Raw genomic sequence first — 14,174 nt, 5'->3', positions numbered from 1 at the left:
TTCTAAATACAAATTCTCAGCTCACATCCAAATAACAATCAGCATTAAATCAGTATTATGGAATTACAGCCAGCAACACCAGGAACTTCATCCATTAATTACCCGAATCTTATGTATGAAAAATAAGTTTTTTGCTTGTTTCGCTTCCATTAGCTTAGTAAAAGGATATCTCTGTTTTTGATACTTTAGTAAGTTTTCTGCCAAAAACTTTTAGATCCATATAGAATGACTTTAACTTTAAACCAATTATATGGACCTCTGTAGCCAGCAGCCAGTTTGTAGAGGTTTCTGCTGATACTGATAAACTTTGCGATAAAGAGATTCCAGATTAGTTGAAGATGTAGAAAAATCTTTGCATTTCCTACTTGTTTGTCTTATTAAAACAACCAAATGAATCGGTGGAAATAAAAGAAAAAACTTGAAAGGAGTATTATAAGGAAACGCAAGGAAATCAGGGAACCCGACAAAGGAAGTGGCATGGAAGGGAATGGAATATCCAGTAGAATGTAGGCCAAAGGCCAAGCGCTGGGACCTATGAGGTCATTCAGCGCTGAAAGGGAAGTTGAGAGTAGAAAGTTTTGAAAGGCGTAACAGGCGGTAAACCTCGCAGTATGAAACAGTGTGTTAGGAGAGGGTGGAAAGTGAGGTGGAAAAAGAGAATAAGAACGAGTTACAGCAAAAGGATTGAAAAGGGTTGCAGCTAGGGGCCGAAGGGACGCTGCAAAGAAACTTGGTTAATGTTTTCAGCGCACCTCATGAGGTGCACTGACGGCACTACCCCCGACGCGGGGGGCGGGGAATGGTATGTTCAGATGTAGAATCACTGCCGTTCCGGTTAAGGGAAAGTTTGAGTAGAGGAGGTGTGTTGTTAAGGAGGTTGAGGTTCAAATGTTAAGACTGATAGCTGTATTGAGACATTGCACAATAGCAGCAAATGAAATGGATTGACTTCAATTAAATATAGCCTTCTAAATCAGGGAAATTGCATATACTTACGGAAATAAATATTGCTGACACATTTAGCACTCAGTGATGACATTGTTGTGCATCCAAACGTGTACATCACCAAAACTCCATATTTTACCTGATGATGTTTTTTCCCGCAATGAATTATCCCGTGGGACGTTGACGCAAACACTTTCTTGTCTGGGAAAATCACTCTAGATCAGGAGTCCAGTCGTTCTTCAGAATATAGTCCTGCAAATTCCAGTCAGAGGTCGCGATGTCTATCAGTTAACTTCCGGTCGTTAGGTTGGTGGTCTATGATGAATCCCTTTTTCTTGTCATCGACGGCTGATCAAGATGGACGACACACGAAGCTGCAGCCGAAGCTTCGTGGCGACTGCGTTCGAGAATGGATGTTAGCCTTAGTCAAGGCCAACAGAATTTAATTCTTTTGGCCTTGGCCTTAGTCTTCTACAATCTGTGGCACTCAGCCACCGTAGTTTTCCTAGACGGACCTGCTCTAGGGCAACATTCAAGATTATGCTCCTCCTGCCTCCTCTTGAGCCGTGATAACGGTTGATCTGGAAAGGCTTACGGCATGTTAGCACGCAAGGGTTCAGATACTGTATATCTAGAAATTCTTCTTACCACGTTAGAGAGTTGCCCTGTCACCATCAACGTTATTTTGTCTCAGCTTCCGTGGTGTACAAATAACATGGTAATAGCAGCAGCTAGTAACAGGAGAGAACAATAGGCCGTGGAAACCTTTAGCATCAGCACGCAAGGCTTATAAGACTGATGAAGTGATCTATTACATCCTTCAAATGAAAATAGTTTGCCATCGAAAATATAGATTGCATAGTAGAAAGACTACCTAAATGTGTAAAAGATTAAATGGATGTAGTTGCTTTTTGTCTCAAAGCTTTTTGTTTTTTATTGTTGGGTACCCCAAGTAAGGATTTCCCGTCCATAATTACTTTAGTGGAAAATTGGAAAATGATTCACTCCCACACACATATACATATATATACATATATGTATTTATGTTTGTATATATACTTTAGTAACTCATAGTTTACCAAAAGCAGACAAACGTTTGGAAACGGAACGTTCCTCATGAGATATTGTGCGAAGGGAAGCAGTAAAGAGGCAGCCGAAAGGTTGAATCGACTTGTGACTAGAACGTTACCAACTCTGTTGAACTGTGGTGTTCATGTTATTAATAGGCTTTAGTCTTCCTTTAGCATTTATGTTATTGTATTTCAAATCAGTGTAGCATTTTGGTGTGGTGAAAGCGAGCGTGTACAACAATCTTTAGCAAGGTGCTTTGTATCGTTCTCTTGGGGGAGACTAGTATGTCATCGCGTAGTGGTTGCTGTGTTATAGCGCGCGACCTTGTCAGAGGGTATAGTGACATTGGGAGAGGGCGCGGAAAGTATCTCAAACTGAGGCCGTTGTTTGTCTGGGCAGGGACGGTAGGTAGGTAGGGTTGGTGGTAGATGGGTATGGCACGTGCCAGGGGAGAAAGACACTGACAAGCCAAGTATGTCGACGTTGTTACCTTCTCCGATAAACCTTCAAGTGTGAAACAACTTAGAAATGAGAGTAAACGTTGATGCTAATATACAGTATTTTAGTGTTTATAACTGAAAAAAATGTGTTGCATGGCAGTATCCAATATTTGATGACTCCATTTGACTGAGTTGCCTATTCCGGTAAAACCTGTAGTATTGATCCAAGTTCTGATTTTACCTTTGGTGCTGGTAAACAGAACATTCGAGCAGTTGATTCATGGATGGATGAGCAATACGTTCTTAGTTGGGATTAAAATGCATTTTTGGTAAAAAAAAATGCTAATTGATTTTTTTTAATAAAAATGTTTATTTTGGATTGTCTATTTTGAATTGGTACCAGTGTGCAATTGGCACCCAGAATGGTTAACAGTCCCATCGACTGCGGCGTTGAAAGGATAAAAATCAAATGTCAGAGAAAGAAAACCAAGGTTTTTTTTAAATGGAAAGTTTTAGTTTTGAAAGATTGGAAGATTATGTGATTGTGTGATAGCTTTATATGGTAGTGATTGGTAGTACGAACACTGCCCACTGTAAATTCTGTAGTCTGGTTATGATTTGGAAATTAATGTCTAGTAGAGTAAAATTAAATAATTTTGATGTTAGGTATGTCATTAAGAAGAAAAGGTGCAGGTTGCTACGCTTGCTGGGAATAGGTATGTTAATTCAAGCTTTGCCAGTAAGCTTTTCAGACAGTGCCAAGAACATACGGCGAGAATTAAGTCCTTGGTTAATTATTTTTTAGATATATATATATATATATATATATATATATATATATATATATATATATATATATATATATATATATATATGTCTGTGTATGCATATGTATGTATATTTCCACCAAAATTAAGCTACAAATGTCATTTAATATCCAGTTCACTCTTACATCGGGAATAACATACTCTGGAGGGGCAATATCAAAGGTAGAGTGAAGTTGGGTATTAAACATTTTTAGATTAATGTTTGTGAATATAAAATATGTCACGGTGTATGTGACAAAATTTCATAAATAGGTACCTGTTTCAAACGTACCAGCTGGCTGGTTGAGTTGATGCTGTCGTTAAGTTCAAATACCTGCATTCGACAAGCATACGTACGGTAGATTCGGCGTCAACTTATACCTCCCTTGACAGTCCACTGGTAAGAGAACTCGTCACTGAAGTCTGAGGTAGTTGCTGTCGCAGGTTCGAGTCCATCAGGTGACTGCCGCTTATCAGTTCCTCTTTGGTATTATTTCCAAGATATAGCCAACTGGATATTAAACATTTGTAGCTTAATGTTTGTGAATAAAAATGTCATGGTGATCTGATAGAAATTCATATATAGCTGTGTTTCAAATGTAGCAATCGGATATCATGATGGGGTTGTTGATATATATATATATATATATATATATATATATATATATATATATATATATATATATAGTATTGTGTGTATGGTTATGTGTGTGTTTGTCTGTGTTGGGGGTGGGTATATTTTAAGACTACACCTCTCTTAACTAATAGTCAATATACGAGTACAAATAGGAAGCAGTTAGGTATGTACCTGTGATGCTCTTTTAGATCTGACATGCCATTGGCAAGAGAACCTTTAAAAGATTTTGAGTGTGGAGTATTTCAGATAGATTATAGTGCTGTTTTCGATGTAGTAAATCATAAGGCTCTCATATAGAAACTTCAGAATCTTGGATTGGGCGGATATGTTTTAGGATTACTTCAAGATTTCCTTACAGGTAGGCAGCAACGTGTTGCTGTTGATGGGATCTTTAGTGGACTAAGGCCTCTTGTGGCTGGAGTTCCGCAGGGTAGTGTTCTTGGCCCGCTTTTATTTTTAGTGTATACAAGTGATATGGAAAACAAGATTGTTCAATATGCCAGTGATGCAAGACTAGTGGGTGTAGTAAGGTCTCCACTTATGAGAAATGAAGCTGCCCCAGTCCCACCCTGTTTTTACACCCCGACCTTCCTCTCAGGTGGATGGGACTCTGCTAAACGAGTCTGAAGCTTTAACTATACTTGGTACAACTTCTGACTCACATCTTACTTTTGAGGACATCTAGTGAAAGTGTCAGCAAATGCTGCAATGAAGTTAGGTTTTGAGAAACATTTAGTGACAGTTTCAGCAAATGCTGCACTGAAGTTAGGTATTGTACGTAAGGACGCTTATATTTATAACTGATATAAAATCAGTGCAACCTGTTTTAGGTCATTTGTCCTTCCTTTATTAGAATGTTGTTCTCCGGTGTGGATATCTGCCTCTGCCAGAGATAATCTCTTTTAGGTTGAGTGGGTCATGGTGGTAGATTTCCATTCCCTAACTAACATTGGCTGTTATGACTTGGAACATCGACAAATGGTCTCTTATTTGTCAGTTTTTCATAAGTTTTATTTTAATAGAGATCTTTCACATTCACAGTTGATCCCCGATTCCCTTTATCTTCCGAGAGCAACCAGATTTGCTGAACAGCACCACCAATGTGCAGTAAATGTGCATCGCTGTGGAACTTCTCGGTCCCAGAGGTCCTTTATTCCTCACGCTGTTGGACTGTGGAACAGTTTCCCTGAGGAATTAGTGCAATTGGAACTTCAGAAGTTCAAGCGAAGATGCAATACATTAGTTCCCTAATGCCATTCTCCTTGCATTTTAATACATTTTGGTCTATATTAATTTATTAATTTTTTCTTTTTAATAAGTGAGACCTCTTCTTTCTGTATTTCCCTTTACCGCCTCTTACTTCCTAATGAATACTATCCTTTGGAAGCTTGAACTTCAAATCAATGGCCCCTGTGGGCTTGTTCCGTATGAATAGTGTTCATCTTCTGAATATATAATAATAATAATAATAATAATAATAATAATAATAATAATAATAATAATAATCACTTCGTTCTGTATTGCCTTTTACCTGTTACTTCTTTCAAATGAACACCATATTCTTTGGAAGTTTGAATTTCAAGTCAGTGGCCCCTGTTGGACTGTTCCATATGAATAGGATTCATTTTATGAATAATAATAATAATAATAATAATAATAATAATAATAATAATAATAATAATAATAATAATAATAATAATAATAATAACAACAGTCATCATCATCATCATCATCATCATCATCATCATCATCATAATCTTTTCTTTTGAGTCTTTTTATCTTCAAGGGCAAAAGCCCAAAGGAAAAGACAAAAATGAATGTTGTGTTGCTTATTTTTATTTTCATCTGGAGACAGCTGTTTCACCATTCGTTCATGGCCTTCATCAGCAGTACAATAGATCGAGAATAGAACTACACTCCAGTATATAGTTAAGCATTGTCAAAAATTAAGGATTAATACATAAAACAAAAACCCAATAAAAGGAAAATCAACAAAGAAAAATTTCATTGATATAGATTTTTTCCATGAAGCATCACAAAACAAGCTCCTCTGTTCCAATAAGTCATAATGGTCTGGAGTGGGATGTCCTTTTGCTGGAAGGGAGAACATAGTCTTAAGACGACTGGATATTGAGTTTAGGCTGCTGAAGTGGTATGCCAACTTTTTCAGTCCACAAGCCACTCATAGCTACCCTCCGAGTGAACAATATTTCTCTCTCTAATGGGGTACTTTAGAAACAGTTTCTTGCTATGCACTTCCACAAACTCTTGGTGGATGGCTCCATTGTTGCAATGGGCTTGAAGTTGGGTCCTTAGGGTTGCCTCGTGTGCCTAACATATTTAGAGGCACTTGCATGCCTCTTCTGATCACTTACAGTCGTAAACCATATTGGACCTCAGTTCCTTGGATTCCTGGCTTTTCCCCGTCACAAGGTTGGTAACCAGATTGGGGGGCTGAAAATTCATAGTGACTGTGATACCCTTGTAGAGTGATTTTAGTGGTACTTTTTTAGTGATGATTTTCCAGTGGATGTCTGCTTCATGTCTGTAAGCTGTTCGGTTTTCAGTTATGTAATGAATTGTTAAAGTTTCTACCGAATTTTTCCTCAGAAAAATTGCTAGCAGTATTAAACCGTCAGTTATCATACATTCTCCAAATTCTCTATTTTGGAATTTTGACAGTTACATATAGGAGATCCCTTGATCTAATTTAATAATTTCATTACGACAGACAGAGTCCTTACCCGTTTAACTGTCACATATCAATTATCAGACCATTTTCCTTAGGGCTTTATATATCTTTTAGAAGTCTTAATTGCGAGATTACCATCATTTCCAGTTTCCAGTGATAAAAACTTCCCAGTAGGCAGTGTCTCTGTAAAACGTAGATATGGTCTATCCAGTACCATATTAAAATGAACTTTCGAAATTGTCTTTACATTTATATATTGTGGAAAGAGTTCCATTTCTCTCCTTTATTATTTCCAGTAATTCTTTCCTCTCTCTCTCTCTCTCTCTGTCGTCCCTTATGGACTGATATGCAGTTCTCTGTCCATCTTGTCTGTTGATTTTAATTTTTTTTTATCTTTCTCATAGGAAGAAAGGGTTTCCGATCTCAGTTGTATTGTAGGTAAAAGATCAAAATAGTTTATCAACATAAAACTTAATCTATGGATGGATAGCAATGAAATTTCAAGAGAGGGAAATAAATGGCACAAGAAAAGTCCAGTGGAAATTGAAACTGACGTGAGTCTAAATAAAGGCATGGTCCAGTATCTTGATTGGTTGCAGATAACAGGTAATGAAGTTTCAAGGGAAAGTTATATGTGGTCTTGGGAATGGGTGGTTAAGGTTTTTGAAAACAGCTAGTTACCTTGGTTTATAATTTCTGGTTTAATGCACCAGTGGTTATGAGTTTTTTGGATATTTTGTAGTACTTGAAAACAACGAATAATAAAAATTTGATGGGTGCATATGGGAAGATTTGATAAAGTTTCAAGTATTGTCTGTTACTGTGTAAGAAAAAGACCTTTGGAAATCAAGTCTGTTGTAGCGATTGACAGTTAAGAGCTGGTAGTAGTAAGTGTACCATTAGTGTGAATTGTCTTTGGCGTAAGAATCTGTGGTGCTGAAGAAATGTTTTTTCATTTTAAAGAATTACAAAGTCGTTTTTGTTCTGTCTGGATCGTGACATGTATGCGCTGTCTTACCCTGTCCTACTCTGAACTTTTGATTATTTGATTTTCCTCGTGATTAATTAATGTAGTAGTTTTGATTTATCAGTAGGTATAGCGTCGTTATTTGAAAGTGAATAGTCATTGCATCTTTCGTAGCTTTCTTATGGAGTCATTTTATCGCAGAAGAGTCTATCACTTTTCATTTTATTTTATATTCTCGCTGGAGCTAATACAATAGTTTTAGTCTCCATGATACCTTCTCTTAGGCCAATAGAAACTGATATTCTTTTATTTGTGACAAGGGATCTGTGGTGTGAATTGATAAGGAATATAGGAGGATTCATCTCCTTTTCTTGTGGCGATGATGCTTTTCCAAGGAATCTGTCACTGAGTCATTTGCTAATATTCAGTAATAAGGCATTGTCGATGTGTGTGTAGTCTTGTTCATGGCTGTTGGGTTAAGGTCACACAAGGATATTTTTCAAATAGGGCAACATTAATAACTAGCCATTTACAGCATGTAGGATGTTGCATAGTTATTTTCCACCAACATTTGACGCTCCATCAGATGAAGAACAAACTGTGGAGGCGTATGGAGAATTAAGATTTGAGCTTTGATGTATGCAATATTATATGGAGAGAGAGAGAGAGAGAGAGAGAGAGAGAGAGAGAGAGAGAGAGAGAGAGAGAGAGAGAGAGAGAGAGAGAGAGAGAGAGAGAGAGAGAGACTCTGACTGACGGCTTTTTGGAGTGCACACTGCCTTGTCAGTGTACGTTTTATATTGATGGTACTGTATCGTGCAAGTAGCACTAATGGTGAATAAGGTGAATAAAACTACTAAATTATTTATTAACCATTTATCGTTTCACAATTGTTTATTTACCATCATGAAATCCTCAGAATATTTTGGTTTTCTTGTTTCCTCAGAAAAGGTCAAGAGCTCTGCGTTGCAAGGGCCTAAATTCAGGTGGAATTTATAGATACTTATACATTGACTGGGCCACCAATCGGGTAGATAGTGTCATCGTTTTTCAAATTTTGTTATACATATTCTGGTGAACGGATGTAAATATGGTTCTCGACCTATTTTGTTCATTCGTCTTGAAGGAGTATTATATATATTATATACTGTATATATATATATATATATATATATATATATATATATATATATATATATATATATATATATATATATATATATATATATATATATATATATATATATATATATATATATATATATATATATATATATATATATATATATATATATATATATATATATATATATATATATAATATATATATATATATATATTTTTTTTTTTTTTTGTTATACAGGCTATTTTTTTTTTTTTTTTTTTGAAAATGACGTCGGATTCTTCCTGCATCTAGGCCCTGTTGGCATGGAACTGAAAGAGGTTACAGATAATAATGATTTGTGTCCTTAATGAGTAGAAGCTAATCATTTGAGGTTTAGGCATGGTAAGGCCGTCATGCAGTTTTAGGAGGACCCCCGAAGACTGCTCAGGTAACCGAGTATGGGGCGCAGAGAAGGTTTTTGTGCTGGAAGTTACCTGGTCAGCCTTCGCTGGTTTTATTGTTATTGGAAGATCCGTCGGTTTAATTCCTCCATCAACTTTTAAAATCCTACTTCTATCATTAACATAAAACTCATGAGTTATGTTACACATAGAAATTGCATTCAAGATTTCAACAATACCATAGATAACAACATGTATTTATATTTATATATATATATTATGTACTCATATTTATATTTTACATAAATGTCATATTATGGTTACAACTTTTGTGTCCTTTGTTGGGCACAATCATGTGATGCAGATATTGGTGGTCGAAACCTTCCACAAAATGTTGACTCCTGTTTCATCAGTGAAGCTTTTTAATTTTTAACCAAAATTTCTTTGATTAGTTTTCGTTGCACATTTCAGTGAAATTTCAATTGAAGATGTAAAATATCTGCATTTCGTGGTAGATTTCGTAAAAACCACCTATTTGGATATGAGTGGACAGGGGAGCCTAGGTATTAATAATAAAGGGTCATTAGGACAGAGGCTCATCTGTTCAGAGGAAAGTTGATTGAAGCCCACTTGGTTCCTTCCATGTCCAACTGCCACAGATAGAGTACGCACAGGAAGCCCCACTTTAAACATCTCTAGTCGTTGATTGGCGTCTGTTGACTGTGAAATGTATTGAAGCAAATGCTTCTTGACCGTTTTGTACTCATAAGAACGTTTTTGCCGTTGCTATTTATTGTTGTAGTTGTTGTCATTGATGGTGACTTGATATATGTGGGATAGCAGTCAAGAATGAATTAATTTAAATTCCTCAAAGCCTGCCATGTTGTTCCTTCCCTTCTCACCTTTATATTATTATCTGCCGGCAGTTGGAACATACTGTATATGTATATGTCAGTGTTATTCTTTTTATTATTACTGATGTTCTTATTCTATGCTTAAATATATGGTGCCATGTGGAACCTCATTTGGTTATTGTAGGTATATTCAAAGTGAAGACAGGGAAAGATAGAGCACTAGCAAATATTTCACACACGTACAAACAAACACGACTACTGCTGCTGACTTAGGCATCCCTGTAAGCTACGTGAAATCTCTGGTGCCATTTTGATTGGATGACGCGTTTGTCCTGATGAGAAACATGGAAGGTGAGAACGAGACAATCTCATCGATTGTGTCCGCCTCTCAGAATAGCTTGTTTTTTTTTTTTTTTTTTTTTTTTTTTGCTCTTTTGGATAGAGAGAAGGTAGAAGGGTCATCGTTGTATGGTGGTCATTCGTAGGTTTGATTTATGTGTGGAAGAACTTGCTCTTTGTGTGTGACCTCCTAAGGAAGTTGGGAAGTGTACAAGTTGTCTGCAATGTCTGGAGTAGCTTTAAAGGCCAGAGTGCCACTAGTGGCGCTCGGGCTGTTATTTTTGAGATATCACTACAGGGATATACGGGACAACACTAGCAACGAGCATTATAGTGTAACGAGCGTCTTATAAGACAAAAACACTTAACAAATGAAAATGAATTGTTAACAGATAGGATTTTCCCTTGGAAGGTACTTGGTAACATGATGAAGTGGAGAACAGGGATTTCCTTTTAGCAGGCCATAAGAAAAGTCTGTTTCAGTTTACTGATGGGTCACTAAACTACGACTTTGTACACCTCGAGGGTAATGAACAAAATCTCACTCTCTCTGATTACAGGATAGATAGGTTGGTATGCTATACTTTTGGACTTTCAGGAGAGAGAAAGTATAAGAACACCAAAAAGAGGCTTTTACCAGGAATTGAAATTTGCATCCTTAATATTAGCATTCTTATCACCTGGAAACATTTCCTAGAGATGCTACGTACCGTTTGCCTCTTGTTGGATGCCTCGCAGAGAGAAGGTACAATGACCAAAGCCACGTATAGATTTATATGTCCAGTAGAGACGTGTGAATCCTTCAAACATGAATGTGTTAGGGGTACCACTGCAACTCTGCAGTAACGCCAAGGTACCACCTACAATCACCTTACAGAAACCTCAACCGAACGCCTGAAATAGAACAACTTATAAAAGGCTGAAATTGTCCACCGAACAGATTTAACCATTTCACTACTGTAATCAAAGAACCTTCAATTTCACAACAAAACCACCAACCAAAAATCAGCAGATAACAGAAAACATATCTCACTTAGGCCTAATTCAAGATTACATATATATATATATATATATATATATATATATATATATATATATATATATATATATATATATATATATATATATATAGAGAGAGAGAGAGAGAGGGGGGGAGATATTACAGCCACAATGAAGGATACCGTGTGAAAGGGTCCCGACTAGTCACATGGTTTACTAACCAGCCCATCAGACACACGAAAACTAATTCAAGCGCCCCACCTCAGTGTCCACAGTCTCAGTAAAACTCATATCCGAAAAACTTTGTAGCACATATTCGTTATGTATACAGGAGAAATGCTGAATCAACTGTATGGCTTTGGGAAGAGTTCAGAATGAATTAGGGTCCTTTACACGCGAAATAGGGAAAAATAGAGAAACTGAATACACTGAACACAAGATAATATCTGAACATATTTGATTTTTCATAATTATTGCTCTCATTAGAAATTATGCCCATGAAAATCTGCTATATATATGTGTGTGTGTGTGTGTGTGTGTGTGTAAGTGTGTGTAACAGTGACCCATACATTCTAACAAATAAACACATACGCACACATAAACGTACATCATAATATATATATATATATATATATATATATATATATATATATATATATATATATATATATATATATATATATATATTTATGATGTATGGTTTCATATGTAATATATATATATATATATATATATATATATATATATATATATATATATATATATATATATATATATATATATACACACACATACACACACACAAATATACACTGATGTACGTTTGCATGCGCGCGTGCGTATGTGTTTATTTGTTGGATGTACTTGTATGGGTTCCCGGTATTTATATACAGTATATGATATACAGATGTGATTGTTTTCCTATGTACATGTATGGTTGTTATGTATGAGTTTCTGTATGCAAGGGGTGTGTAAGTTCATGAGGCGTATACGAATAAACAGATTTTAGAGAGAGAGAGAGAGAGAGAGAGAGAGAGAGAGAGAGAGAGAGAGAGAGAGAGAGAGAGAGCACATCATCCCAGTGAAATGTGAAATGATTTCTTTATTCCTGATTACAGAAAACAGCGTATCGAATGTGTGAGGGGTCGATATGTGCTGGAGGACAGACCCTCTTGAATTTGGAGCTGGTCTTTTTGTTCCTTATGGCGTGGAGTTGGGAATAGGAAAGCTCAATAGTGAGTCTCTCACCAACTGCCGTCATTCTGAGGAGAGTATTGCCTCCAGGAAGTGGTTGATGGCATGTTAGGGGAGGCAGTTAATTCAAACGCCATCAGACGGAATTGTTTTTATGTGCCTCGGAAGGAGGAGATGGAACAGGAGGAGAAAATGAGCCTCTCATTCATAAGGAGGTAAATAGGACAGAAAATCTTATGATGAGTAAGTGAAGAATTCATAAATGTATTGTTAAGGTTTCTGTATGGCAATATTATTCCACTAACCTTTCGGAATGTTTCGGTAAAATCTACTGATTTATGCTTGCATAAATCGTGTGCCATATGATGTTGACTTTGTTCCATTGTCACTACCTTTGCTTGTATTTGCTTGGCTTCCAGTTCATGTCCTTTTTCGTTTCCTTCGTGTCCTTTTCGTTTGTTGCTAGTTTGGTATTTAAACAGAGCTCCACTCTTTAACAGATATTTACAGTGAGTTTAGGCTGGCAAGTTGTTGAAACCGAAATCGTCGCGTAAGTGTTGCATTCCTTTTGGACAGAAGGAATGACCAAGTTCAGTGTGGCATTTTCATGAAACTGGTGTCATCTGTGATCTAAGTTTGCGAAGGCTACATTTAGTTATCCATGCTATTTGACTTTGACTGAGATTACATTGTACTTTAATGCTACATACAGATTCGTTATACATATATTAAAGGACACATTGCTACAGTCTTTTTTACAAACGGGTCATTTCTCTTTTCAATTCAAAAGATTATTTCTTTATAGAAGACGAATGATTTCCTGACAACATTCTCTCTGCGGTGGTTTTGCATGATCAGCGAATTGCTGCTGTAGCTTTTGAGATGCTGATTGGTGGATAGCATATCGTTTCATGTGTTAGATATCATTATCATGTCTAGGCACTGTGATAGAATTATACATATATATTGCAATATGTTATTGGCGCGACTTTATAAGAGCAGATGTAAAGAAAGAGAAAAGATCAATGGAAGGGGGCTGGCTGTATATAAGTACTAAGGTATAAAAATAAAAACCCAAATGGAATCATACATCTACTTCAGTTGCTTAACTGACGGCAGCAGACATCACTATCTGAAAAGTCCTACGGAATGAAGAGGTTTTTGCTGAAGTTAGTTCCTATGGTTCGCATAGTGATGAAGTCTTCGACGATACATTTCGTTATTTTGTATTCATTCTTGGAATACGTATTATTATATCTACACAAAATGCTTAAATCAACATCACTTCCAATTATTTCTAGTAAACTTCAACTGCTAACCAAATAGAATGTAATAGAAATGAAGACATCGTGAAATATTGATATAGATTGAGCCTATGTCCTATTGGAGGATCTAGGTTGTAGATTCTTCTATAGGGGGTAAAATCTTGACACAGACTCTTGCTGAAGTGTGGATTCCTGTATTGGGGAAGCAGAGACGACCATTCTGACGATATTGGGAATATTGCACCTCCCGGATGGTCTTGAAGGCATGGCGGGCGAAGATCTTGGCCGAAAAGATTCCTGTTGGCAAAAAAAAATAGAGTAATGCCAAATGACAAATTTCTATGGCTCATCTATACACACCTAATGTTCATAGTCCCCTTTTCCCCCCTTTTTAAGAAGGTCAGATGCATTGAGGAGGAAATGTGAGTAATGAAAATGATACAATTTTCTTTTTGGAAG

The 14,174-nt window shown here is 36.5% G+C and overlaps 2 protein-coding genes across 4 annotated transcripts in view; one reads left to right on the top strand and one right to left on the bottom strand.

The window, feature by feature from the left end:
* Positions 1-14,174, top strand: part of aralar1 (calcium-binding mitochondrial carrier protein aralar1) — a 335,053-nt gene that overhangs the window by 30,829 nt on the left and 290,050 nt on the right. The window lies entirely within an intron of this gene.
* LOC136839432 (arylalkylamine N-acetyltransferase 1-like) overlaps positions 13,530-14,174 on the bottom strand; it is a 48,250-nt gene continuing 47,605 nt past the window's right edge. Inside the window, exon 7 of the mRNA XM_067105479.1 lies at positions 13,530-14,012. Within this exon, the coding sequence (XP_066961580.1) occupies positions 13,843-14,012 (170 nt within the window). The 3' untranslated portion in view covers positions 13,530-13,842. The remainder of the gene's footprint in view (positions 14,013-14,174) is intronic.

Source organism: Macrobrachium rosenbergii, chromosome 6 (assembly GCF_040412425.1).
Source record: "Macrobrachium rosenbergii isolate ZJJX-2024 chromosome 6, ASM4041242v1, whole genome shotgun sequence".
NCBI classification, from domain to species: Eukaryota; Metazoa; Arthropoda; class Malacostraca; order Decapoda; family Palaemonidae; genus Macrobrachium; species Macrobrachium rosenbergii.
This window is presented reverse-complemented; position numbering and strand designations above follow the sequence as displayed.